Source organism: Coturnix japonica, chromosome 22 (assembly GCF_001577835.2).
Source record: "Coturnix japonica isolate 7356 chromosome 22, Coturnix japonica 2.1, whole genome shotgun sequence".
NCBI lineage: Eukaryota > Metazoa > Chordata > Aves > Galliformes > Phasianidae > Coturnix > Coturnix japonica.
Window position 1 is genome coordinate 1,035,830 of NC_029537.1, and position 25,196 is coordinate 1,061,025.

Below are 25,196 nucleotides of genomic sequence, written 5' to 3' on the forward strand. Positions count from 1 at the left end.
CGGTGACGTCACTAGGGCGGCAACATGGCGGCGCTTCCGCTTCCGGTGTGACGTCATTACGGTGCGACGCGATGAAGGAGGCGCTGGTGCTGCAGAGCCGCGTGGCGGCGCATCCCGAGGCGCGGTGCTGGTTCCTGGCGTGGAGCCCAAACGGGAACCTCATCGCGTCCTGCGGCGGGGACCGGGCCGTGAGAGTGTGGGGGCGGGACGGTACCGAGGGATAACGGGAACGAGGGGGATAACGGGGCGGAAGGAAGGGGCGGGGCCTCAAGGGTGGGGGCGGGGCTAAGAGAGGGCGCAGCCAATGGCTGACGAGTAGAGGCGGGGCTAAGGGAGGCCCCAGCCAATGGCTGATGAGTAGGGGCGGGGACAATGAATGGGGGCGGGGCTATGAGAGGGAGCGGCCAATGGGTGACGAGTAGGGGCGGGAACACGGTGAAAGGGGGCGGGGCTAAGAGGGTCGTGGGCGGGGCTTAAAGGAGGGGGCGGGGCTAAGAGAGGGCGCAGCCAATGGCTGACGAGTAGAGGCGGAGACATAGTGAATGTGGGCGGGGCCAGATGGTGGTGGGAGGGGCTTAAGGAAGGGGCGGGGCTAAGGGAGGGTGTGGCCAATAGGAGGCGGAGCCGAGAGGGTGGGGTAAAAAGGGCGGGGCCAGAGGAGCGTGGGAGGGGCTTAAAGGAGGGGGCGGGCTTAATGGCCCTAATACACGTGGGTGGGGTGGGGGCTGGGCTCCTATTGGGGTCCCCCATCCACCCCCCCCCTATTAGGGTCAGCTGGAGGCTTGCCGTGCTGTGCTGTCTGATGGCCACCAACGCACAGTGAGGAGAGTGGCCTGGTCGCCCTGTGGCTCCTATTTGGCCTCTGCCAGCTTCGACGCCACCACGTGCATCTGGAAGCGCTGCCAGGACGGCTTCGAGGTCAGACCCCCCCCACAGCCCCATAACACAGCCCCATAACCAGCCCATAACCCAGCCCATACCCAGCCCCACAACCACCCCATAACCAGCCCACCCCCACAACCAAGCCCACAACCCAGCCCACTAACCCAGCAACCCCCATAACCAGCCCCATAACCCAGCCCCATAACCCAGCCCCATAACCCAGCCCCATAACCCAGCCCCATAACCCAGCCCCATAACCCAGCCCCATAGTGGCGCCCTGCAGCTCCTTGTGCCCCCCACAGTGCGTCACCACATTGGAAGGACACGAAAACGAGGTGAAGTCGGTGGCCTGGGCGCCGTCGGGCAGCCTGCTGGCAACGTGCAGCCGGGACAAGAGCGTGTGGGTCTGGGAAGGTGAGGGGGGGAATGAGGGGACCCCAAGGGCATCGGCCCCACTGTGTCCCTGCTGTCCTCAATACTGCCCCTTCTGGCCCCATTGCTGCCCCTTCTGCCCCCTATACTGCCCCTTCTGGCCCCATTGTTGCCCCTTCTGCCCCCTATACTGCCCCTTCTGGCCCCATTGCTGCCCCTTCCATCCCCACTGTGTCCCTTCTGGCCCCATTGTTGCCCCTTCTGCCCCNCCCTTCTGCCCCCTATACTGCCCCTTCTGGCCCCATTGCTGCCCCTTCCATCCCCACTGTGTCCCTTCTGGCCCCATTGTTGCCCCTTCTGCCCCCTATACTGTCCCTTCTGGCCCCATTGCTGCCCCTTCTGCCCCCTATACTGTCCCTTCTGGCCCCATTGCTGCCCCTTCTGCCCCCTATACTGCCCCTTGTGGCCCCATTGCTGTCCCTTCTGCCCCCTATACTGCCCCTTCTGGCCCCATTGCTGCCCCTTCCATCCCCACTGTGTCCCTTCTGGCCCCATTGTTGCCCCTTCTGACCCCAATACTGTCCCTTCTGGCCCCATTCCCTCATGGAAGGTGTTTTTCCCCGCAGTGGATGAAGAGGAGGAATACGAGTGTGTCAGCGTCCTCAACTCTCACACTCAGGACGTCAAGCACGTGGTGTGGCATCCCAACCAGGAGGTGAGAGCCCAGCTCAAGGGCAGCGGGACCTGCGGGCATCACTGTGTGTGATGGGAAAGGATCTGAGCCACAGGGCCATAAGGAGTCAGTGCTCCCAAGAGATGGGGTTTGAATGGTCCTCTATGGGGGCAGGGCTTTGCAATCCCTGTGGGTTTGGGGTGTTGATCCCATTCCTGTCCCAGCTCCTGGCTTCAGCCAGCTACGACGACACGGTGAAGCTGTACCACGAGGAGGAGGACGACTGGGTTTGTTGTGCCACGTTGGAGGGTCACGAATCCACCGTGTGGAGCATCGCGTTCGATGGCAGCGGGCAGCGCCTGGCGTCCTGCAGCGACGACAAGACCGTGCGCATCTGGCAGTGCTACAAGCCGGGCAATGAGGAGGGTGAGCTCCTAACACAGCTCCTTGCTGGGACTTGGATCACTCAGTGCTGTGTTGGATCACTCAGTGCTGTGTTGGATCACTCAGTGCTGTGTGTTGGATCACTCAGTGTTGAATCACCAGTGCTGTACATTGGCCATCAACTCATGCTCGTGTTGGATCACTCATGCTGTTGTGTTGGTATCTATCTCAGTGCTGTGTTGTGATCCTATTCCAGGTGCCTGTGTGGTATCACTCATTTGCATGGCCCGTGTGTTGATATTCCACTCAGGTGCTGTGTTGATCCATTCAGTGCTGTGGTGTGTTGTATTCACTCAGTGCTGTGTTGGATCACTCAGTGCTGTGTGTTGGATCACTCAGTGCTGTGTTGGATCACTCAGTGCCTGTGTGTTGGAATCACTCAGCTGCTGTGCTTGGATCCTCAGTGCTGTGTGTTGATCCACTCAGTGCTGTGTGTTGGTTACAGCGTGCTCTCGGTGCTGTACTGATTGGATCACTCAGTGCTGTGTGTTGGTATCATCCTCAGTGCTGTAACACATTGATCACTAAGTGCGGTGTGGATCACTTCAGTGCTTGTGTGTTGGATCACTCAGTGCTGTGCATTGGATCACTCAGTGCTGTGTGTTGGATCACTCAGTGTTGGATCACTCAGTGCTGTGTTGGATCACTCAGTGCTTACATGGATCACTCATGGCTTGTGCATTGGATACACTCAGTTGCTGCTGCATTGGAATCACTCAGTGCTATAAGATAGGATAACCTAGATTGGAATCACTCTCAAGTGCCTTACCCTATGGTCATCAACTCCCAGTCGGCCTTTGTCCTGTTCTGGCAGACACTCTAGCTCGAAGTTCTAGCTCCTGTTGGAAACACTCAAAGTGCTGTTCGTGTTGGGATCACGTCCAGTGGCTGTACATTGGATCACTCCAGTGCTGTGTGTTGGATCACCTCATGATTGCTTCGCGTTGTCGAGTCATTTGGATCACTTCAGTTGCTGTGTTGGATCACGCAGTTGGCCTGTTGTGGCATTCAATCAGTGCGTGATTGGATTCACTCAGTTTGCTTGGTTGGATCACTCAGTGCTGTGTTGGATCACTCAGTGCTGGTACATTGGATCACTCAGTTGCTTGTCTGGTCACTCAGTGCCTGTACAATTGGATCACTCAGTGCTGTACATGGATCACTAAAGTGCTTGTGTTGGATCACTCAGTGCTGTGTGTTGATCACTCAGCGTGCTGTGCATTGGACTCACTCAGTGCTGTACGTTGGATCACTCAGTGCTGTGGTTGGATCACTCAGTTGCTGTACATTGATCACTTCGTTGTGCTTGTGTATGGATCACCAGTGCTGTGTGTTGGATCACTCAGTGCTGTGTTGGATCACTCAGTGCTGTGTTGGATCACTCAGTGCTGTGTTGGATCACTCAGTGCTGTGTTGGATCACTCAGTGCTGTGTTGGATCCACTCAGTGCTGTGTGATCACTCAGTTGCTGTGTTTCGAATAGTGTAGACGGAGTGGCGGAGTCGTGTGTGTGTGTTGAGTGCGGGCTCAGTGCTGTGTTGGATCACTCAGTGCTGTGAGCATTGATCACTCAGTGGCGTGTGTTGGATCACTCAGTGCTGTGGAGTCATCGAGAATCACCCGCAAAATACATAATGTTATGTCCCTCTAATGTTTTCTATTTGAGCCCAAATACTCAGTGCTGTACATTGGATCACTCAGTTTGCTGTTGTTGGATCACTCAGTGCTGTTGTTTGGATCACTCAGTCGCTGTGTTGGATCACTCAGTGCTGTAACCATTGGAATTCCACTCAGCTGTCTGTGTTGTTGGACACTCAGTGCTGTGTTGGATCACTCAGTGCTGTACATTGGATCACTCAGTGCTGTGTGTTTGGATCACTCAGTGCTGTGTTGGATCACTCAGTGCTGTACATTGGATCACTCAGTGCTGTACATTGATCCACTCAGTGCTGTGGTTTGGATCACTCAGTGCTGTGTGTTGGATACTCAGTGCTGTATCATGGATTCACTCAGTTGCTGCTGTGTTGTTGCCGATTCCACTCAGTGCTGTACATTGGATCACTCAGTGCTGTGTTGGATCACTCAGTGCTGTACATTGGATCACTCAGTGCTGTGCATTGGATCACTCAGTGCTGTACATTGGATCACTCAGTGCTGTACATTGGATCACTCAGTGCTGTGTGTTGGATCACTCAGTGCTGTACATTGGATCACTCAGTGCTGTGTGTTGGATCACTCAGTGCTGTACATTGGAGTCACCTCAGTGGCCTGTGTGTTGTATCACTCAGTGCTGTGTGTTGGATCACTCAGTTGCTGTGTTGTTGGATCACTCAGTGGCGTTGTAGAGATCACTCAGTGCCTGTACCATTGGATCACTCAGTGCTGTGTTGGATCACTCAGTGTTGGATCTGCTTTTCCTCCCCCTGCCCAGCAGCACATTGAGTTTCCCCTCCTGTCCTTTAGGGGTGACGTGCAGCGGCAACGACCCCACTTGGAAATGCGTCTGCAACCTGTCAGGGTACCACAGCAGAACCATCTATGACGTGTCGTGGTGAGTCCAGGGCTGGGGCTGTGCTTTATGAGTTTAGCTGCTATTTCATGCTGTCCCCCCTCCAGGTGCCGCCTCACCGGAGCATTGGCCACAGCCTGCGGTGACGACGCCATCCGTGTGTTCGAGGAGAGCACGTCGTCCTCCTCCCCGCAGCAGCAGCCCACGTTCAGTCTGACAGCACACGTAGCACGGGCTCACACCCAGGATGTCAATTGCGTGGCCTGGAACCCGAAGGAGCCGGGGCTGCTCGCGTCCTGCAGCGACGATGGGGAGATGGCGTTCTGGAAGTACCAGCAGCCCGAGCTGTGCTGAGGGTTTGGGGCACTGTGAGATGGCTGAGCTCCTCCTAAAGCCCAGTGCTGTTACGGGATGGGGGTGACCAAGCTGTGTCCTGCCCCCCTGCACCATTTGGACTCCAGGTGAATTGTGGCTGTCCCAAAGCTCTGCTGGGAGCTGGGGGGGCTTAGAGAGAAGGGATCGCTGCCTCCTGCTGCTGGCTGCTCAATAAATCCCTGCTGTCAACTCAAAGCCTCCGGGCTCTTCTTATGGGTGAGGGTGGAGGTGCTGCCTTTGGGGCTGGAGGGTGATGGGGGGAGGGAACAGGTTTTGTGAGGGCTGTACCCCCCCATAAAGCACAGCCCCGGGGCTGCATTGCTGTGTCTGTGCTGCTCCCAGCTTGTTCTCCTGCTGCCAAACCCCAGCATGGCCCAGCTCCCTGCTGACAGCTCACTTTGCCTTAATTAGTTTTGCTAATTAACTCGCAGCAGCCAACATAAGGGCATAGAAGCACTATGCAACATGGGGGAGGTGTTGAAATTCAGCCTCACAGTTAAAGGCAGAAAAGCAGAGCGCTTTATTAGGGGGGAAACGACCCCAAATGCTTCTCAGCTTTCAGCCCCAAACAAATAAATGGGGGGAAGGGGGGGGAGGAAGGCTCAGCATTTATTGCAGCTGCTTCAGACGCAGCTCTGTTCTATCAAACACTGTACAACACCATAAAAAACAGGCAATAAGATACAGAGGGAGATAAGGAGCATCAGGGTTTGGTCGGGGGTCCTCACCAGAGCGGGGCAGTGCAGCCCCACAGCTGCTAATCGGATTCACTGTCGCTCTCGGCCTCCTTCACATCCACACTGAATTTATACTCCTGGTCGCAGCCCATGTAGGCGTCGCTCATGAAATACAGCGTGTAGTTGTGGGTCCCTGTGGCCGGAGCCACGAAATCCAGCTTCACCTGGAGAGGGGAATAAATGGGGTCAGGGCTGTGGGGTCGGGATGGGGGGCGAACACAGGGCAGCCCCACACAGCCCCGCTCACCTTGGCCTTCTGCTGCAGCGTCAGCCTCTTGATGGAGATGAGGCTGTTGGACTTGGAGTCTCCGATCACCACCCACCAACCCTCCTCACGTTTCTGCAGGGCAAAGAGCAGACAAACAACATTGGGGATGTTGCCCATAGGGATGGCTGCCCCCAAACCCCCCCCATGTCCTGGCACACACCTGTGGGAACAGGGGGGCGATGACGGGGCCGGTCACCTCCTCCTCCCTCTCCAGCTGCACCAGCACCACCACGGGCCCACCACTGCATGGACAGAAGGGATGTCAGGGTGCCAATGCAGCGCTGCATGGCTGCAGCACGCTGCCATCCCATGTACCCCCTCAATCCCTCACCTGCGGATGCTTTCCTTCTCCACCACCTCATACGACAGCTCGATGTTGGGGTAGCGGTTGCAGAAGCGGGCGACGTCGGCGATCTGAGCATCCGAGAGCTGCAGCAGCGCGTTCCGATCCTCGTCCTCCATCTCCATGATGTCGAACACGCTCTCCACCCCCTGCAGCAGCAGCACAGCACTCAGCCCTATGCTTACCATGGGGTCTCCATGCCTATATCACCACCTCTAGTTGTCCAGCACGGAGCCGTGGTTCTGGTTTGGGTTTTACCTTGTCGGTGCAGCGCTTGATGTGCTCAGAGGTGAAGTGAGGCAGCTGTTTGAGGTAGGAATCCTTGGACCACATGGCTTGTGTCACCATCTGCGCCAGCTCCATAGCGGCCAGAGCTGGGCTCAGCCACCCATTGCTGGACAGGACGTCCACACAGGCCTGGATCAGCCGGATCGCCTGCATACAAGAGATGGGGGTGGCTTAGAAAGCAGCACTGGGGGATGCAGCATCATCTCCCCCTGCCCGCCCTGCTGCACCTTGCTGAGGATCTCCTCCGTGTCCGACTGCAGCTCGGCGCTCAGCTGCATGCGCGATAGATGAGCCTGGAGCAGGAGGTTGGTCTTGACGTGGGGGTCGTTGAATTTGGGGTTGGTCAGTTTGTGGGGGACCTTCTGGGCCAGCTGTGGGGGGGGGACATGAATGAGGGGTTAGATCTGAAGCCTCGCAGGGCAGGACACAAAGGCAGGTTTTGTTCTGCATCACCTGGCGCAGCAGGTTGTCCTCGTGGTGCCGGATGGGGATGTTCTCATACTCGGCAGCGTTGGAGATGATTTCTATCAGCCCTCGCACTTTGGTTTTGGCGTTGAGGGACATGCTGAAGAGCTCTGGGGGGGACAGGGAGGTCAATGGGGTGAGGAAGAAGAGAGCAGCATTTGGCTGGGTGATGTAAGAGAGGCCTTCAGGCACACAACATGCAGCCTGGTGCTGAATGGGGGAGCTGCAGGCACACGGTGCTTTCCCCCCTTCACCCCCTGCATCCAGACACAGCACAGCAAGCACTGCAAGCACAGCAAGCACTGCACTGCCTCCAGACACAGCACAGAGCAGCATCAAGCACTGCACTGCCTCCCCTGCCCCCCTCACCGATGGTGGTGTAGTTGATGTAGTAATAAGCCGCGATCATCCCCAGGTTCAGGGGAGCCACGTCCATCTCGTCCTCGATGCTGATGCACTTGGATTGCTCCAGGTCGCTCAGGGTTTGCTCCACCAGCTCCGAGAGGTGATCGGAGAGATGCCTATGGGACACACCTGTGGGACCAGCAGTGTGCTCAGAATCCCCCATGCTGGACAATAGCTGCTTTCCTGCTGTCCCCCCCCAACCATGCAGCCCCCCCTGCTCACCCTGCAGGTTGTAGTAGTTGGGATTCTGCGTCATCCTGCGGTACAGGAAGGTCCAGGTGAGGTAATCCACAGCGTCCTGCTTGTTTTCAATGGTCTTGGTGACTATCTCGGCGTTGAAGTGGTCGTGCATGCAATGATCCAGGTGGGATTCCACCGGCAGCGGCTCGTAAAGGAACTTCTTGAAGAAATCCTACAGCAAAGCAGAGGTAGAAGGGGAGGGGATGAGGGCAGAGCCTTGAACACACGGATCACATCGGGCTGCACAAGGAGAAACCAGCATCCCATATTAAATCTTTAATAGGAGAGAGGTGAGGCCCTGGAACAGGCTGCACAGGGAGGTTGTGGATGCCCCGTCCTTGGAGGTGTTCAAGGCCAGGTTGGACAGGGCCATGGGCAACCTGATCTATGGGGTCTCTATGGGGATCTATGGGGTCTATGGGGTCTCTATGGGGCTCTATGGGGTCTCTATGGGGTCTCTATGGGGATCTATGGGGTCTATGGGGATCTATGGGGTCTCTATGGGGATCTATGGGGATCTATGGGGTCTCTATGGGGTCTATGGGGTCTCTATGGGGGATCTATGGGGTCACCTGGGCAACCTGATGTAGTAAATGTGTATGTTTGGTGGCCCTGCCAGGCAGGGGGGTTGGAACTACATGATCCTTGAGGTCCCTTCCAACCCGGGTCATTCTGTGATTCTGTTGGTGGATCTTTCAGGCCAGAAATGGCACCTTGCCCCTCACGTACCTTCTTGGACCCCTGGCACATGATGACACACCGTCCCTCGTCGTCCTGCAGCGGGCGGTTGGCGTGACCCACCATCTGCAGCACGTCGTAGATGGGGTAATCCACGTACCTGGGATGCAGAGAGGTTGAAGTTAATATAGAGTGGCTCCCCAAGCTCTCCCAGCCTTCAGGTGCTGCCTGGATGGGGGATGGAGGACATAGGGATTGCCACCCAACTCACGCGTGGATCTTGCCGTTGTAGTACTGCGTGTCCATGATGATCACCAGGTGAGCTGCGATGTTCAGACCCCAGCAGAGGCTGCGGGAGGCGACCATCACCTGCACTGCACCTGGGAGGAACGGGGGGAGCAGTCAGACCAGGGGCTGGATGCATCCGGGACCCAGAAACAACAGGGAGATGCAGAGGTTGCACATATGGGAGGGCAGACTCAGTGCATGGGGAGGAGATGGTGAAGCTGAAGACCCCGATCTTTTAGGACCAGAGAGGTTCGGACAAGCTGTCACACCCGGCCCAATAGACCAAAAGCAGTGCCAGGAGTGGAGAGAAGGTTCTGCAGGTTCTATAGGGGGATGTGCCCCCACCCCAGGTTCTATAGGGGGATGTGCCCCCACCCCAGGGTCAATAGGGGGATGTGCCCCCACCCCAGGGTCAATAGGGGGATGTGCCCCCACCCCAGGTTCTATAGGGGGATGTGCCCCCAACCCCAGGTTCTATAGGGGGATGTGCCCCCACCCCAGGTTCTATAGNACCCCAGGTTCTATAGGGGGATGTGCCCCCACCCCAGGTTCTATAGGGGGATGTGCCCCCACCCCAGCCCTCACCAGAGCTGAAGAGCTGCTCCACCACGCGCCGCTCCATGGCCGTCAGCCCCTCGTGCAGGTAACCCACCCCGTTCACCAGCGTCTCCTTCAGAGTGTTGTCATTCAGTTTATCCAGGTAGGGCACCAGGTCCTTCTCTGCACAGTGTAGGAACCTGCAGGGGGGTATGGGGTAAGGGGGGCACTGCCAGGCCCACCACCAGCCTGTGTCCCCCCTACCCCCTAAAGGCAACACAATATGAGCTCTCCTTCAGCACACACAGCCCAGGAGCTCTTCCCTGCCTCACCCAGAGGAGGAAAGGCCACACATTACATCCCATAGCAGCTCTACCTGTGTCTCTGCACATCTGAAGCACACGTGGTCAGGATGTTGATGGCCGTGAGCCGCGTCTGCTTGCGGGACGGCACGAAGACGATGATGGGTTTCTTGGGGGAGTGCTTCATGATGGCGTGGTACACGGGTTTAGCCATGGAGAGCAGGCGGGTCTGCGTGTGGCTGATGTTGAAGCCCTGCAGGAGAGGAGCAGGATGATGCTGGTTGGGAAGGGGAAAGGGAAGGGGAAGGGGAAGGGGAAATGGAAGGGGAAAGGGGAAAGGGGAAAGGGGAAAGGGGAAAGGGGAAANGGGGAAAGGGAAAGGGGGGGGATGGCAGTGACTGCCCAAAGCCCACCTGGATGTGCAGCTCCAAGGGCACGGGGCGGACGTTGGGGTGGAAGTTGAAGGTGGAGGTGGCACTGCAGCCCAACCAATGAGCCACGTCCTTGGCGTTGGACAGGGAGGAGCTGAGGGCCACGATGCGGATGGGCCGCTCGATCTGCGACGAGATGTAGCGCATCCGGGAGCAGATGACCTCCAACACGGGCTGAGGGGGGACAGGGCAGGTTGGAGCAGGGAGCCATGGAGCAGCATTTGGGGTAGGGGGTCTTAGAGAGCCCATCTACCACCCTGAGCTCCTTGGCTTCCCAAGGTCCCCCCATCCCATCCCATCCCATCCCATCCCAACCCATCCCATCCCAACCCACAGGGATAGAAGCCAACCACCCCACATCCACTTTGCTCCCTGCTCTCAGACCAACACAATGACCCCCCCAGCCCCCCCAGCCCGTACCCCATTCTCTCCCCCGATGAGATGCACTTCATCCACAATGAACAGGTTGACGTTCTGGACGTTCTTGCGTTGTTTCCAGCGCCGGGACAAGATGTCCCATTTCTCAGGGGTGCTGATGATGATGTTCCCTTTGCCCAACAGCTTCAGGTCGGTGCTGGTCTCACCCGTCAATAAAACCACCTTCTTATTCAGGCGCTCCTGGAACTTCTCATACCAGTCCATGAAGACCTGAGGGAAGGCAATGGGTGCTGTGTATCACTGTCCTATGCCAATAAATCCTACTGAAGCCCTGGAGATGCCCACACACCCCAATAGCAGCAGGGCAGAGGCAGGGCAGTGTCTCTTTGCTCCCTCAGATACATCAGGAAAGCAATTAATGACAGGACTCCAACCATTCTGAGCGCTGCACCAGCACTAAATGGATGGGGAATGGGAAACAGAAGGGGGGATAGAGAAGGAAAGTGAAGCTGGAGCAAAGCTGACCTGCTCTGCCAGGGCCTCCATGGGGGTGATGTACACACAGCGTCCCTCTGAGTTCTGCAGCAACATCCTGAGGATGGCAAACTCAGCACAGATGGTTTTTCCGCTGCCCGTGGGGGCACCCACAAACACGTTGTCATCGCTGTTATACACGGTGTTAAACACTGGGGGCAGAGGGATAAAAGAAAGAAGAGAGCAGCTTTACAAGGCTGGGAGGACACAGCCAAGGCCTGGCTCACATAAGGAGATGCAGAAAAAGCTGTTTAAGAGTTTTAGCCCATCAGAGCACATCCCAAATGGGAGCTCCCTATTCTGGCCATGCCCAGGAGGTTCAATGTGGGCACTTTGGGTCGCTCTCTATCCCATCCCTACGAGCAGCACAGGTGAAGTTGGGTACAAAGCAGCTTCCAAGAGCAAACCTCAGGCTGCCTGATGTACAAAGGGACACATCCGGCCCATAAAACATTTAGAAGCATCAAATCTCTGTGCCTGATGGAGGCTGTGGGGTTGTGAGTGCCAAAAGAACCAGGAGCCGTGGAGCAGCAGCTTGGAGGAGGCAAGAAGAGCTGGTACCCACCCTGAGTCTGGATAGGGTTGAAGAAAGGGAACTTGTCCTGGTAGAGGCTCTCGAAGGCGCTGTTCCGCAGGGCAGAGACGGGCAGGGGCTGCAGGTCCAGCAGCTCCGTGGGAGGGGGGTACTTCTCAGGGAGGATCAGGTGGCGGAACGAGACGGGCAGCTGGGTCTCACAGGCTGTCAGACACACAAAGTGATTCTATCTCAGAGAGCTGCCTCAGCCTGGATGTCACCAGGATAACAGCAGCCCTTCCCCACCCAGGGCAGCCCCAAAACCTGATACCCCCCCATAAGACCCCATTGGGAGACAGGTAGGCAGGGTGGGACGTACAGAGCCAGCGGTCAGACACCACCCTGATGAAGTACTGCGGGGGCAGAGGCTCAAAGACGGGCACAAAGAAGGTGACCAGGTGCTCGTCCTGGGCGTATTTGGCCTTCAGCAAGAAGTACTCGTGGTGCAGGATCACCTCGCTGTCCACATCCTCCACCAGGATCCAAAAGGCTTCGGATGAGCCATGAACCTGAGCAAGAGGAACCATCACCATATGCTGCTGGATGCAGAGCTCCAGGGACTGAACAGCATCACAGCAATCCTGCCCCATGAAACACCACCCTACCCCCATTGTGATGCTCAGCCTGCCTGTATTTCACAGCCCTTCTTTACTGAGGGCAGCTCCCCTTGGTTTCACTGCTCACCTTCTCATCCCATTGGAAGTCGGGGGCAATAGTGAGCTCCACTTTCAGGGTGGAGCGGGTGATGGGCTGCAAGTGGACCGAGAGCTCCAGCTTTGGGAACAGATGGACGTATTTGTGGATGGTTTTGCCCATCTTGGGCATCCGGATCAGTTCTCCTGCAAGAGAAAGGAGCTGCCATCAGGATAAGTGGACGGCAGGGTTAATAACAGCTCTGGGACTTCACCCAGGGCAATATCTGCAACGTGAGCACAGCTGGACAATGAGAAGAGCTACAGGAAAGCCCCAGTCTAACTCAGGCTGCATAAGACCTTACACCAGGTCTCAGCCAGGATCAGGCGCCCCAACCTCAGCACCCTCAAGGCTCACCCCCCCTGTGTTCCCAGTACCTATTTCATTGTGGTTCAGGTCATAGAGCCGTTCAAAAGGGAAATTCTTCTTCTCGATTTTCTTCACCACTTCCTCAGGCAGCTTCTTGAACTGGCGCAGAGGACACATGGATTGCCACCTGCAGGGACGGCACCCACACAGCTGCAGGCCTCACTGGGGTCCCAATGCTGCCCACCAAGGCACCCCTGGAAGCCTAAGCTCAATACAGGTGCTGTCACTTACATCCGCTTGTCGATCATCTTGCAGAGGTTGAGGGTCTTATCTGTGAGCTGAGCCCAGCCCCGGTTCAGGACGATCTCGAAGATGGCTCTCATCAGCCGCCCTGCAGACTGGGGGGGCATCAGAGCTCAGCTGGGATTGTGGCATCCAACACCTCCCCCTCCCCACCTCCATGGGATCATCACACCCAACACCTCCCCCTCCCCACCTCCATGGGATCATCACATCCAACACCTCCCCCTCCCCACTTCCATCCTCTGCTTTCAGCTCACGTTCTTCACCCCCAGCCACTCAATGGAGGCGCACTGACTCAGCTCCCAGCCTTGGCAGCTTTGGTGTTTATGGCAGAACAGCCCTGCAGCCTCTCAATTACCTCCTCAGGATTCTAATTAGAAACCAAAGACTCCAAAGATCAAACCTGTATCCCGATGGGAGCTGTCTCTCCCTACCACTCACAGCTCTACTTATGTTCCAAGTCATTTCAAACACCAACTCAACCCCTGGGTTGCAGGTTGCTGTCCCTCCCACCAGCAGACACCATTGAGGAGATGGAGAGGCCCTGGCCACTGTTCCTCACCCACCTGGGTAACGTACACCATGTCTGCCATGAGGGCAAAGCCCTCCAGCTTCAGCTGGGAGATGAAGGCCTGCAGGAGCACGTTGATCTGGGGAAGCAGAACAGAGGGATCTCAGCAATGTGAGCATCCCCACGGTGTGAGCAGCACATCTCAGAGGGCTCTAAGCTCTCCAGAGCTGCAGGCCCACACGGCAGCTCCTATAGGGATGGATGCTGTCCTAAGGTGGACACAGCAGACCCCTGGTTTGGGCAGACTGGGCTCACCTTGGCACTGGGCTCCTCTATGCTTTCCTTCACAGGGATGGGAACTCGCTCCAACAGCTTCTGAAGCTCAAGCTTCTCTTCCTATGGAAATCCAATGGAGGAGTGATGAAACAGCCCCAACATGAGACAAAGATCTGCAGCATCCCCTGCAGCATCAGGGCTGTATCACTGAGTACACACGCATGGCTCCTTACCTCCCTCACTGTGATGTTTCTGAACTCCGAGGACAGCGAGAAGACCCGAAACAGCTCGATCTCACTCAGGGTGGGTTTCAGGAGCTGGTTGTACGTTTGCATCGTCTCGTTGGTGATGTAGTAGTGGCTGGCAATGCGGCCCAGCTCCGTCACCTGCAACAAAGACAGCAGCCATAGCAAAGCAGCAGAATGACACCCCACTGTTTGTGGCATAGAGAGAAGGCACGATGGCCATAGCAGGGCTAACACCACCAGACAAGCTGCAGGTAATCCCTCAGCCCACAGATCCCCCAAGGAAAGCTGCTTTGTCAACACGCAGCTCCACTCCTCACACCTTCTCCTTATGGGATCTGTGTTTAATCACTGATTAATCACTAATTTACCCCCCTTCTCTCAGCCAGAGGACACTCCTGCCCGGCTCTGCTTGGTTATAACCCCTCTCCCTTCCTCACCTGGAAGTTCCCCGTCTTCTTGTCGTACTTCACCAGGTTGTTCTTGTCCAACATGAGGGCTGCGGTGTGAACCAGATCCAAACGACGCTGGTCCAGCAGCGGATCCCCCTTCAGATCATCGTGGGAAATGCCATAGAGAGTGGGGGAGCGCAGCATGCGGATGTACAGGTAGGTATAGCCCAGCCAATTCACTGCATCCTGAGGGACAGCAATGCACCATCAGAGACCCCAGACTAACCAAGCAGAGCTGCTGTGTCACTGCAAAGCTCCCACCATCCCCAGCAGCTCTCTGGGCTCACAGCAATAAAGGGGTGGCACCCACAGAGCAAACTAAAGCTCACCTTTGCATTCTGGACGTTGCCCAGCACAGTTTCTGCATTCAGCATGTCTGGGAGCTTCGACACCATCTGGCTTTCAATGGGGAGCTGCTGGTTGAGCAGGGACAGGTAATACTGCAGTTCACCATGGGATGTGATGAGGATCCCCTCACCTTTGGTGTCGTATTGAGGCCTCCCAGCACGTCCCAGCATCTAAGGAATGACAAAGTGAGCTCAATAACAGCTCCTAGTTTGGCAAGTTCTCTTTGCTGCTTGTCCTGTGGTTTCACTGTCAGACTGCTCAGCCTGCTGCTGCTTCTAGTTGGCAGGAGGCACAGAAATATCTCAGATGTGCCTGGGCAAGATAATGGGAATCATTTATCATCTCTCCTAGTGATCCCATCCTGCCGTGCCCTGACAGCAGCACAGCTCCCAGAGCAGCTGAGGCAGCCTGACAGCACAGAGCAGAGAGCTGCTGTCATAAGGATGCATGGAAGCAGCCCCAGCAGCAGGGCTGTAGGCAAAGATTCACCTGCAGGATGTCCAAAGCACCCAGCTCGGTCCAGCGGCCCTTCTCAGGGCTGTACACCTGCGTGCCCTTGATGATGACGGTGTGGGCAGGGAGGTTCACACCCCAGGCCAGTGTTGCTGTGGACACCAGAACCTGCAGGAGCAAAAATGGGGATCAGCAAAGGTAGGTACCCACCCTATGGTCAAAAGGATCCAGAAACAGGATCAGCAAAGGTAGGTACCCCTCCCTATGGTCAATAGGATCCAAAAACGGGCACAAAAGGGACAGAAGGATCCAAAATGAAGTTCTTTATGGGCAGAAAAGGGACAAGGGTTGGAAACTGCAACTGCCTTAAAGGCTCAGAAGAGGAAGGACAGACAAGCAGCAGGACCTGGGATCACTGCACGACCCTTGGAAGATCCTTCACACTCAGAAAAGATAGCAGCGGGTGGGAAGCACGGCTCACCTGGATGTGTTTGTCAGCAAACAGATCCTCCACCAGCGTCCGGTCCACTCGTGTCATCCCAGCGTGGTGAATGGCAAAGCCATAAGGCAGAAGGTCCTTCAGCTCCAGGTTCTGCAGCACAAACACAAGCAGCTCAAGGCTTTAAGCCCGGGGAGAACAGGAGCCACCAAAGGCAGCAGAGATCCTAAAGGTGGGCTGCAAACCTGCACTGTGCCTTTATACCCAGCTGTGTGATTTTACCTTGCACTGCTCAGCTTCTGTCCTCAGCACCTCGGTGGAGGCTGAGCCCTCCCTTAGGAACAGGCCCAGGGTGTCCTTCTCCAGACACATGTCCCTGATGGCCCGTGCTGTCTTGCCAGTCTCCTTCCTGGAGTGAACGAACACCAGCACCTGTCAAACAAGGAGGCGCTGCTGTCAAGAGGGGAAGCACCATGGCTGGAGATGGTAAAGGCTCCCAACCCAACCTGCTCCTCGTGCTGAGGGTGGGGAGGTTTAACTGAGATCTAGAATTCATTCAGAGGCCTTGTGGTCTATGCTATGCAGCTAAAACAGAGCCAACAGAGCTCATCACATAACAGGGCAGCACAACCTGCTTAGAGATGGGCACCTCCTGCATCCCTCATGCAGGGAGCACAAAGAACAGAAGTTCACCAAGTAAATAAATCTCCCCCTTCCCTGCAGCAACCGCAGCTTGAAAACCTCACCAGCAACAAAACCGAACCAGGAGGGTTTCACAACACCAAGAGAGAAGTACCGGACCTGGTTCTTCCCAGCGTGCTCCATGATCTTCTCATAAACGATCTCATTCATGATCTGGAAGCGTTTGATGGCTTTCTTCTCTGTGATACCCACGTAGGTTTGCTCCAGGGGAACCGGTCGGAAGCTGGAAGGAAAACAAGGCCACCAGTGAGTGGGATGGAGAGATGCTGAAACAAAGGGCCAGAGGTTTGTCAGCCAATTCCTCTAAGCCTGGATTTCACGTTGCTAAGCTCTATACCCTTCCATTGTGCCTCAGCTTAATGAGAAATGAGACAGCTCCAGTTAAACACTGAGTTAAGGGATGGTAACAACCACTTCTGCTAAGCAAAATGCAGGGAGCAAGAATGATGTTGTACCAATGGCTGCAACCTCACTTGGCTCCCACCAAACAGGACCACAAACACCTCACTGACACACACACACACAAGCAAAGCAAACAGCCCCAGCTTTACCTGTTATCAAAGTAGAACAAGCCCTTGGCAGGGTCCACTCGGAGGAACGTGGCCACGTCCTCGTAGTTGGGGAGGGTGGCACTCAACCCGACGAGCCTGACATCCTCCTGGGTCATCTCAATGTTACGGATGGCTCTGGCAACCAAAGATTCCAGCACAGGCCCTCGGTCGTCGTGCAGGAGGTGTATTTCATCCTGAAGAGGAGGAACAAGAGGAGTTTCATCACAGTTCAGTCTTTATTTCTCAGCATCTCTCTCCAGCCAAACACCAGAGACACTAAAGGTGCCTTTAGACCTGGCGTGTTGTGCCCCTTTGCTGCTCACCAGGATGACCAGCCGCACCAGCTGGGTGTACGTGCGCTCTCCCCCCTTGCGAGTGATGATGTCCCACTTCTCGGGGGTGCAGACGATGATCTGGGTGGCACTGATTTCCTCCTTGCACAGCTGGTGATCCCCCGTCAGCTCGGCCACGTTGATGCCATAGGATGCCAGGCGCTACGAGGAAGCCCACAGGTCAAGGTGGATGGAGGAGACACGATTCCATAGCCCACACTGACAGCTCACACCTACACCAACACCCTCACAGCCCACAGAACCCTAACACAGGCACAAGCCACACTGATTCCCTGTTATCTCCAGGCAGAGATACCACCCCCTGCATCCACAACCGCTACAACAAAGCTCACCCTCCTCACCCTGCAGCTCCAGCCCTGATCCCCTCCTCACCTTCCCGAAGCTGCCCACCATCTCCTGCACCAACGACCTCATGGGTGCGATGTAGATGATCTTAAACTCGTCCACGTTGATGGTCCCGTCCATGTTTATGTGCTTCCCAATTTCTCTCAGCATACACATCAGCGCCACGTTCGTCTTCCCAGCGCCCTGTAGTGCAAGCAGAACCAGCCCCGTCAGACTCACACTCCCCCCATATTGGAGGCATCCCCATAGCACCCTACTTTATATTGCCCTTATGGAGGGTGTTAAACAGCACAGGGACCCCAGGTTGCTCACCGTGGGAGCACACAGCAGCAGGTTCTCATCCGACTCCAATGCAGCGCGGTAGAGTTTGCTCTGGATCCTGTTCAGTGTTTTAAACCCTTCAAATCCAGCCTGGGCGTATTTGGGCAGCTTTTCCACAGAAACCAATTGCTGAAATAGGGAAAAAACATCCAACTCAGTGACTCTGTTTCAATATCTCCCAGACTGCAGGGCCTACGTGAGGCCTCAGCAGGGTCACATTGCATCCAGATGGTTGGAGATGAAGCCCCATGCTCAGAGATGGTGGCACGTGTCAGGGAGATCAAACGAGGCTGATCCCCATCCCACCATCAAAAGAAGCCAATCCCTGCTGTGTTCTCATGATGGATCAACCTGCTGCTGCCCAGAGCTGATCAAAAGAGGCAATTTGTCACAGCCTCAGCTGCCTCAGTGCACAGCAGCAGAGTGAGCAGCAGCAGAGCTGAGGTGTCTAAATGTCTAAAGCCTGTGTCTACTGAATGGCAGCACATCAGGTCACCCACCTCCTCAGAGCCAAAAGGTTTTGGTTTCAGGGCAGGCACATGCACCTCCTCGTAGCCCTTGCGCTGCCTGCGGAAGGAGCCGTCGGGCAGCTGGCACCTTTTGTTGGCCATGAAGTGACTGCCCTGAGCAAACACCAGGTCCTCCAAGTCCAGCACCTGCCGGGGAGCCAACGCCTGCAAACAGCACAGGGAGAGTGAGAGGAAGACAAAGACACCACTCTCCTGATAGCAGGACTGAAGGGAAAGGAGCTGGATCCAACTGAGTGTCTCTTTAGCACATCAGGGGCTTTATCTGCCCACCTTCCTGGCCGTGCCCCTCCAAAAAGCCCTTTGGGAGCATTGAAGAGCCTCACCTCTCCTCCTTGGTCGAGATCCATGGTCTCCAGGTCAGTGTCCATCCGGGATTGCCGGACACGCTCCCGACGAGAGCGTTCCTCCTGCACCGGGATACAAAGGGCTCAGCCCTCACAAAGCAGCATCACTGTACAACCTGCTCAGCCTCTGTTACAGCCCAGCTCTCCTGCCAGCCTGACCCAGCCACGGTACCATACAGGAACCAGAGCCAGTCATTGCTGGCAGCACTCAGTGCCCCCATGGCCAGGATATGAGCTTGTCTTCCAAGAGAGAACAGGAAAAGAAGGAGGGAGCAAAGGCACAAACCCAGCAAGAGCCCAGCTCATAACATGCCAGCAACGCTCCTCAAACACAGAGACACAAAACTGGCCCTTCACATCAATACAACCAGCGCTGGGGTTTGTTTCCTAATGTAACACCAAAGCAGCACCGTGACTTCACAGGTAAGAAACAAGACCCAAAATGATTCATGGAGCTGCAGTCCTCCAAAGGCCAAGCAGAGTTAATGCAGTGAGACTATGGGGCAATGCTGTGCAATGTTCCTTAGCCTTAAGTTCCCATTCAGAGCTCGGTAACTCTGAGTTGAGCAGGGGTTACCAGCGTGCTGTACTGCCATCAACCTCAGGCTGAGGAAGCTCCGAGGTCAGACGATGTTGTTACAACACAACCAACCCTAATTCCAACCCTGAGATTTGCACACGTTGGCTTTTTTTGGTGGAAAAGCAGACACTGAAACCGCTCAAAAGCAGCAAATGATGAACACGGGGCCCTCAGCTGAGCTCTGGTGGTCAGCTCAGCAGCATTTCCCACGTCTTCAAGATCCCTGCTGTGTCAGCAGCTTCCTCTCCCACCAACAGCACACGTGGCTGAACGACCACAGCCCTGAGAGCAAAAAGGATCCTGTGGTTTCTCCTTACCCGGATGAGATCCTCCTTCTCTGTCTCGTGCAGTTGGTACAAGAACTTGGACAGCTCGGGGTCTGCCTCCATCTTCCCCATTATCCTTTCTTTCTCAGCTTCGCTTTGGGCGCTGGCCAGCAAAGTGCAGTACAGGACTGATGAAAGAGAGGCAGGAGGCCATGAGAAATAAAAGCAGGTTCTTAGGGCAGCACTGATGGCAATAAAAAAGCCTCAGGGAACCCCAGAACCGCGTGAGAATGGAGACCAAGTGAGATTGAATGCCACTCACTCATCATCCGGTGCTGCCGCAGCACTTTGATGAAGTCAAAGGTGTTGAAGCCCAGGAGCAAAACAAGTTGGTTCTCACACTCCCGGTCATCACTTGCAGTCTGGGATGAGAGGTGACACGAGGAACAAGCAGTTATTACTGTACAACAGTCCCTGCTTTGCTTAGGCTGAGTGAAACAAGAACCGAATGCAAGTGGAAGTGACCAACAGCAGCTCCAGGTGGGAATAAGGGGCTGATTTGGGCTGCAGACACAAACCCCATCCTCTGTGACTCCCCCTCCTCCCCATTGAGTCACTATCTCTGAGCTCTGCTTCATTGCCTGCTGCACTGGAGGCATCAAGGTGACATCCCCCCCGCCCAGCAGCTGCCCTGGCTGCTCACCTTCAAGATCTCCAGCACCTCATCTGCTTTCTTCTGGGAAACGATGGCATCATCATAGAAGCGGCTCAGCTGCCGCTGGAGCCAGAAGGCGTCGATGTCTCGGGGATGCAGATCCTTCTTCTTTGAGCTCATCAACTCACCCGATGCCACGAGCTTGAATAGAAACACCCCATAATAACGTCACCTTCTTCTCTTAAAACTTGGCACTGCAGAATGAGCATCTCAGGGCCATCCCTGCCCACAGATGGGAGCAGGGAACCAGCAAATGGGAACCATCCCAACCCCTCCTGTGTGACTTTGGGCCCCCACGGCTGCTCTCCACCCATATCTGAGCTCAGCTCCATCCACAGACCCAATGGATCCCCATCCCTCCAACACACGACCCCCATCACGTTCCACATCCTGCTCACATTGGCTGACAGGGTGCAACGGACGACGGCTTCATCTCCTTCCATGTCGTCATCGGACGCCTCGTCCCGCACCTCGCCATAGATGTCCTCATCACCTTCCTATGGGAACACGAGTGCCAATAAGTGGCTTTGGCACCATCAAACACCAGCTCCTCCTTGGCAGCAATGAAGCATCTGGCAGCCTTTGCCTGAAGGGAAACGATTCAGCTGGTGCTTTTAACATCAATGTGCTCCTTGCATTCGGATCAAGGACCACGTGGGCTGGTTATTTTTACTCCTTGGATCACACAGAGACTCCAAGAGGAGTCCAAGAGCCTCTCACAGCAACGATCCCACCCAGCACTTCTATGAGCTCTGCTTCCATTTCAATCCATCCCTTCCTCCCATCAAGTTTGCCCCGAGAGATCTAAATACTAAATACCACCATCTGTTTCCCATCGTCCTGACTCACCATAAGCCTCGGATTAGCAAGATAATCAACAAATCCTCCCAAGCCAGGAAGAATCTGAACTAATCCCTCCTCTCTTTGCTGGCAGAGATATCCCAACCTGAGCCAGTGCCCACCTCCCAGCAGGAGAAACAGGCATCAAACGCAGCCAGTGCTGAGCAGCTGAAAGTGAGGAGCCATCACGAGGCTGCAGAGCCTCCCTTACCTCCTCATCAGACTCAAACTGCACGTTCACACCGTACGTCTCATCGATGTTGTCATCTGCCAGGGAGAGAGGAACCAATGAAGCAACAAACCTGCAGGCCATATGCAGGGCTCACAGCTCCCCCCACCTCCGCGCATCCAAGAGATAAAAGAGCTTCATTTGGGGGCTTGAAAAGCAGCCAAATGTTTCCTAGCTGCTCTGTGTGAAGGCACGATTCCTGGAAGCAGGATGGAGAAAGCAGCAGCTGCTGCTACGTGGCTCCCTGCCCACCCTGCTCCCAAAACTGCATCAAGCGACAACGTGTGCCCACACCCATCTTCTAAAGCTCCTCGTCACCACCACAATCTGTGCCCATACCCATGATCTGAATCTCATTGTCACTATCACAATCTGTGCCCATACCCATGATCTGAATCTCCTTATCATCATTGCAATCTGTGCCCATTCCCATGTTCTAAATCTCATTGTCACTATCACAATCTGTGCCCATACCCATGTTCTGAGTCTCCTTGTCACCAGCATAGTCTGCCCACAGCCATGCTCTGAATCTCCTTGTTACTACCATAGTCTGTGCCCATACTCATGCTATGAATGTCCTTGTCACCACCACAATCTGTGCCCATACCCATGTTCTGAATCTCATTGTCATTATCATGATCTGTGCCCATACCCATGTTCTGAATCTCCTTATCATCATTGCAACCTGTGCCCATACCTGTGTTCTAAAGCTCCTTATCACCACCACAATCTGTGCCCATACCCATGATCTGAATCTCATTGTCACTATCACAATCTGTGCCCATACCCATGTTCTAAATCTTCTTGTCACCATAATCTGTCCATACCCATGTTCTGGATCTCCTTGTCACCACCATAATCCGTGATCTTCTTGCCCAGGTTCACCAGCACGTGATAACGGGTGTCGTCAGTCTGGCCCAGCAGCAGATCGATCTCTTTACGTCTCTCCTTATCACGCAGCTTCTCGTTCTTCAGCACTGCCAGCACTTCATCAGCAGCTCCACACAGAATGTCTCGTGGCTGGGGAACAACCAGCAGCCACATAAGCAGGAGATCACCATAGGGGCAGATATTATGGCACAGATATTATCCCCCTTGTGATATGGATGTGCCCCCATCACACACATCCAGCTCCTCACCTGGTCCCCGAGGGCAGCCTGGATGAAGCTCAGCAACACCTCGTAGGTCTCCCGTGTCTCTTTGGTTTTAGGCTTGTAGATGATCCCCACCATCTCGTCGATGCCCTCGGACAGCAGAGTGTAACCCTTCATCTTGTTGATGTCGTGTCTGTCCTCATCGCGCTTCCTCCTCCTGCAAACAGAGAGCACCCATAGCAGCTCAAAGCAGGGAATCCCAGTAATGCTGGACAGCAAAGCGTGGGCCTTCCCTTTGTTAAAAATAAAGGTAAACTCTGCCCCGTTTTTCCTCCTTTTTAGCCCTTTTCCTTTCACTTTTCGCTTCCCGACAAGGAGAGAGAATGAAGCTGCAAAGGGTCTGGAGCCAGTTTACAATGAGCAGCTTAGGGAATGGGGTTATTTAGCCTGGAGAGAAAAGGAGAAACTCCATATCTGCCTCAAAGGAGGACACAGCAGTGAGGGGGGGTTGATCTTTTATCCCACAGCATCACAAGAGACCCCAGCCCTGGGTTGAATTGGGGAAGTTTTGGTCGAGGGGAAGTATTTCTACATTGGGAAAGCTGTGAAGGATGCTGAAGGATCAAAAGGTGTGTGTATGTGGTGCTTGGGGATGGGCTGATGGATATGGGAACGGCTTTGGGGTAAAAGAGGGGAGATTTAGGGTCACCTTCTTCACTATGAGGGTGGTGGAACAGAGGAGCTGTGGGTGCCCCAACCCTGGAGGTGCCAAAGGCGACTGAAGTTGTGTTGGGTATAAGCTGGAGGGGGGCACCAGGGCAGGAGATGAACCTGGGGGGGCTCTGAGGACCCACAACTCAACCACATATAACAACCATATATGTTGGTATCTGACCATACACCAACACGATACCACCACTCAATGCCACCACTCAGTGGTGTATGCACCAATTGGGATCCATCACCTCACAGCTCTTTCCCAACCTCCATCACTGTGTGATTCCACATTGCTTATAACCACTGAAGCCCCACAGCCCCCTCAGAGCCCCCTCCCACCCCCAGGCCCCGCTCAGCTCTCACTTGGCCCGTCGCTCCTCCTGCATCTGTGGCTTGGTGCGCTGCGCCTTGTCTCCCATCCGCGTCCCTTCCAATTTACCCACCAGGGACAACACTTCACCCGTGGGTTCATCGCGTCGCGTCCGGTCAATGAGAGAACGGTCAGCTTGGAGCACGAGGTTGGAGTTCTGGGGGGGGGATGGGGGTCACAATGCATCAGGTGGAGCCTTTATGTTCCTACAGCCTTATTACACAGCCCTATATCCCTCCCACAGCCCCTATTATCCTCCCCACAGCCCTATATCTTTCCTAGAACCCTTATTACCTTCCCCACAGCCCAATATCCCTCCCACAGCCCTATATCCTCCCACAGCCCTTATTATCCTCCCCACAGCCCTATATCCTTCCTACAGTCCTATATCATCCCCACAGCCCTTATTATCCTTCCCATACCCCAATACCCTCCCCACAGCCTTTATCACCCCCCCACAGCCCTATATCCATCCTACAACCCTTATTTTCCCCCCCACAGCCCTATATCCTTCCACAGCCCTATATCCTCCCCACGGCCCTTATTACCCCCCCACAGCCCTATAGCCATCCTACAGCCCCTATATCCTCCCCACAGCCCCTATTACCCTTCCCATACCCCAATATCCACCCCACAGCCCTATATCCCTCCCCACAGCCCAACATCCTTCTCACAGCCCTACATTCCTCCCATAACCCTTATTACCCTTCCTATACCCCAATATCCTTCCTACAGCCCTATATCCTCCCACAGTCCTTATTTTTCTTCCTACAGCCCAATACCCTCCCCACAGCCCTTATTACCCTTCCCATACCCCAGTATTCTCCCCACAGCCCTATATCCCTCCACAGCCCTATAAGCATCCTACAGCCCTATAAGCATCCTACAGCCCTATAAGCATCCTACAGCCCCTATATCCTCCCCACAGCCCTATATCCTTCTTACAGCCCCTATTACCCCCACCCCACAGCCCTATATCCTCCCATAGCCCCTATTATCCTCCCCACAGCCCTATATCCAGCAGCCCCCACCGCCCATAAGGGACGCAGGCCGCACCTCCAACCATCTCTTAAAGCCCCCGGCTTCAAACAGGCCCGGTTTAAATCACCACAGGCCACACAAGGCCCGACAAGGCCTCACTATACGAGATCCGCCATATTGGCCCCCGTTAGACGGGGAAGGCCCGGAGGAATGAGGCCGGCATCCCCACCGCGCACAGGCCCCGAGCCGGCACTCACCGCCTTGTACTCGTACTGCAGGCTGCGAGCGGTCACGTCCGCCATGTTGCCGCCCCGCCACCGCCGTGCACGGGAACAGGCCCTGGAGCTGAACTTCCGGCGGAAGCGGAAACAACGGAAGCGGAAACAGCCCGATCCCGGAAGAGGTTCCGCACAAGGCCTCCCAGCATGCACCACGGCAGGGGCCCGTTGACTGCAGCTCCCAGCATGCACCGCGGCAGAGGCCCGTTGACTGCAGCTCCCAGCATG

At 55.4% G+C, this 25,196-nt stretch overlaps 2 protein-coding genes across 2 annotated transcripts; one reads left to right on the forward strand and one right to left on the reverse strand.

The window, feature by feature from the left end:
- The first annotated feature begins 46 nt into the window (after positions 1-46).
- On the forward strand, positions 47-5,444 carry CIAO1 (cytosolic iron-sulfur assembly component 1). Its single transcript, XM_032448853.1, has 7 exons — positions 47-221; positions 769-918; positions 1,185-1,296; positions 1,881-1,969; positions 2,152-2,353; positions 4,835-4,922; positions 4,988-5,444. Exons 1-7 carry the CDS (start codon positions 72-74, stop codon positions 5,232-5,234), a joined length of 1,038 nt encoding a protein of 345 aa, XP_032304744.1. The 5' UTR covers positions 47-71; the 3' UTR covers positions 5,235-5,444.
- Positions 5,445-5,845: 401 nt separating this feature from the next.
- SNRNP200 (small nuclear ribonucleoprotein U5 subunit 200) lies at positions 5,846-25,081 on the reverse strand. Its single transcript, XM_015882956.2, has 45 exons — positions 24,948-25,081; positions 23,703-23,866; positions 22,668-22,839; positions 22,356-22,548; positions 21,511-21,566; positions 20,858-20,956; positions 20,448-20,600; positions 20,067-20,166; positions 19,796-19,932; positions 18,878-18,961; positions 18,525-18,698; positions 18,016-18,153; positions 17,731-17,886; positions 17,329-17,499; positions 17,006-17,199; positions 16,554-16,677; positions 16,035-16,184; positions 15,795-15,905; positions 15,350-15,481; positions 14,842-15,030; positions 14,501-14,698; positions 14,049-14,201; positions 13,855-13,935; positions 13,595-13,678; positions 13,017-13,123; positions 12,794-12,912; positions 12,408-12,562; positions 12,043-12,232; positions 11,715-11,888; positions 11,141-11,301; positions 10,658-10,885; positions 10,220-10,411; positions 9,881-10,059; positions 9,553-9,704; positions 8,951-9,059; positions 8,731-8,839; positions 7,984-8,173; positions 7,726-7,890; positions 7,345-7,466; positions 7,119-7,262; positions 6,862-7,038; positions 6,592-6,752; positions 6,421-6,502; positions 6,240-6,332; positions 5,846-6,156 (listed from the first exon to the last, which is right to left on the reverse strand). Exons 1-45 carry the CDS (start codon positions 24,990-24,992, stop codon positions 6,013-6,015), a joined length of 6,411 nt encoding a protein of 2,136 aa, XP_015738442.1. The 5' UTR covers positions 24,993-25,081; the 3' UTR covers positions 5,846-6,012.
- Positions 25,082-25,196: the final 115 nt, after the last annotated feature.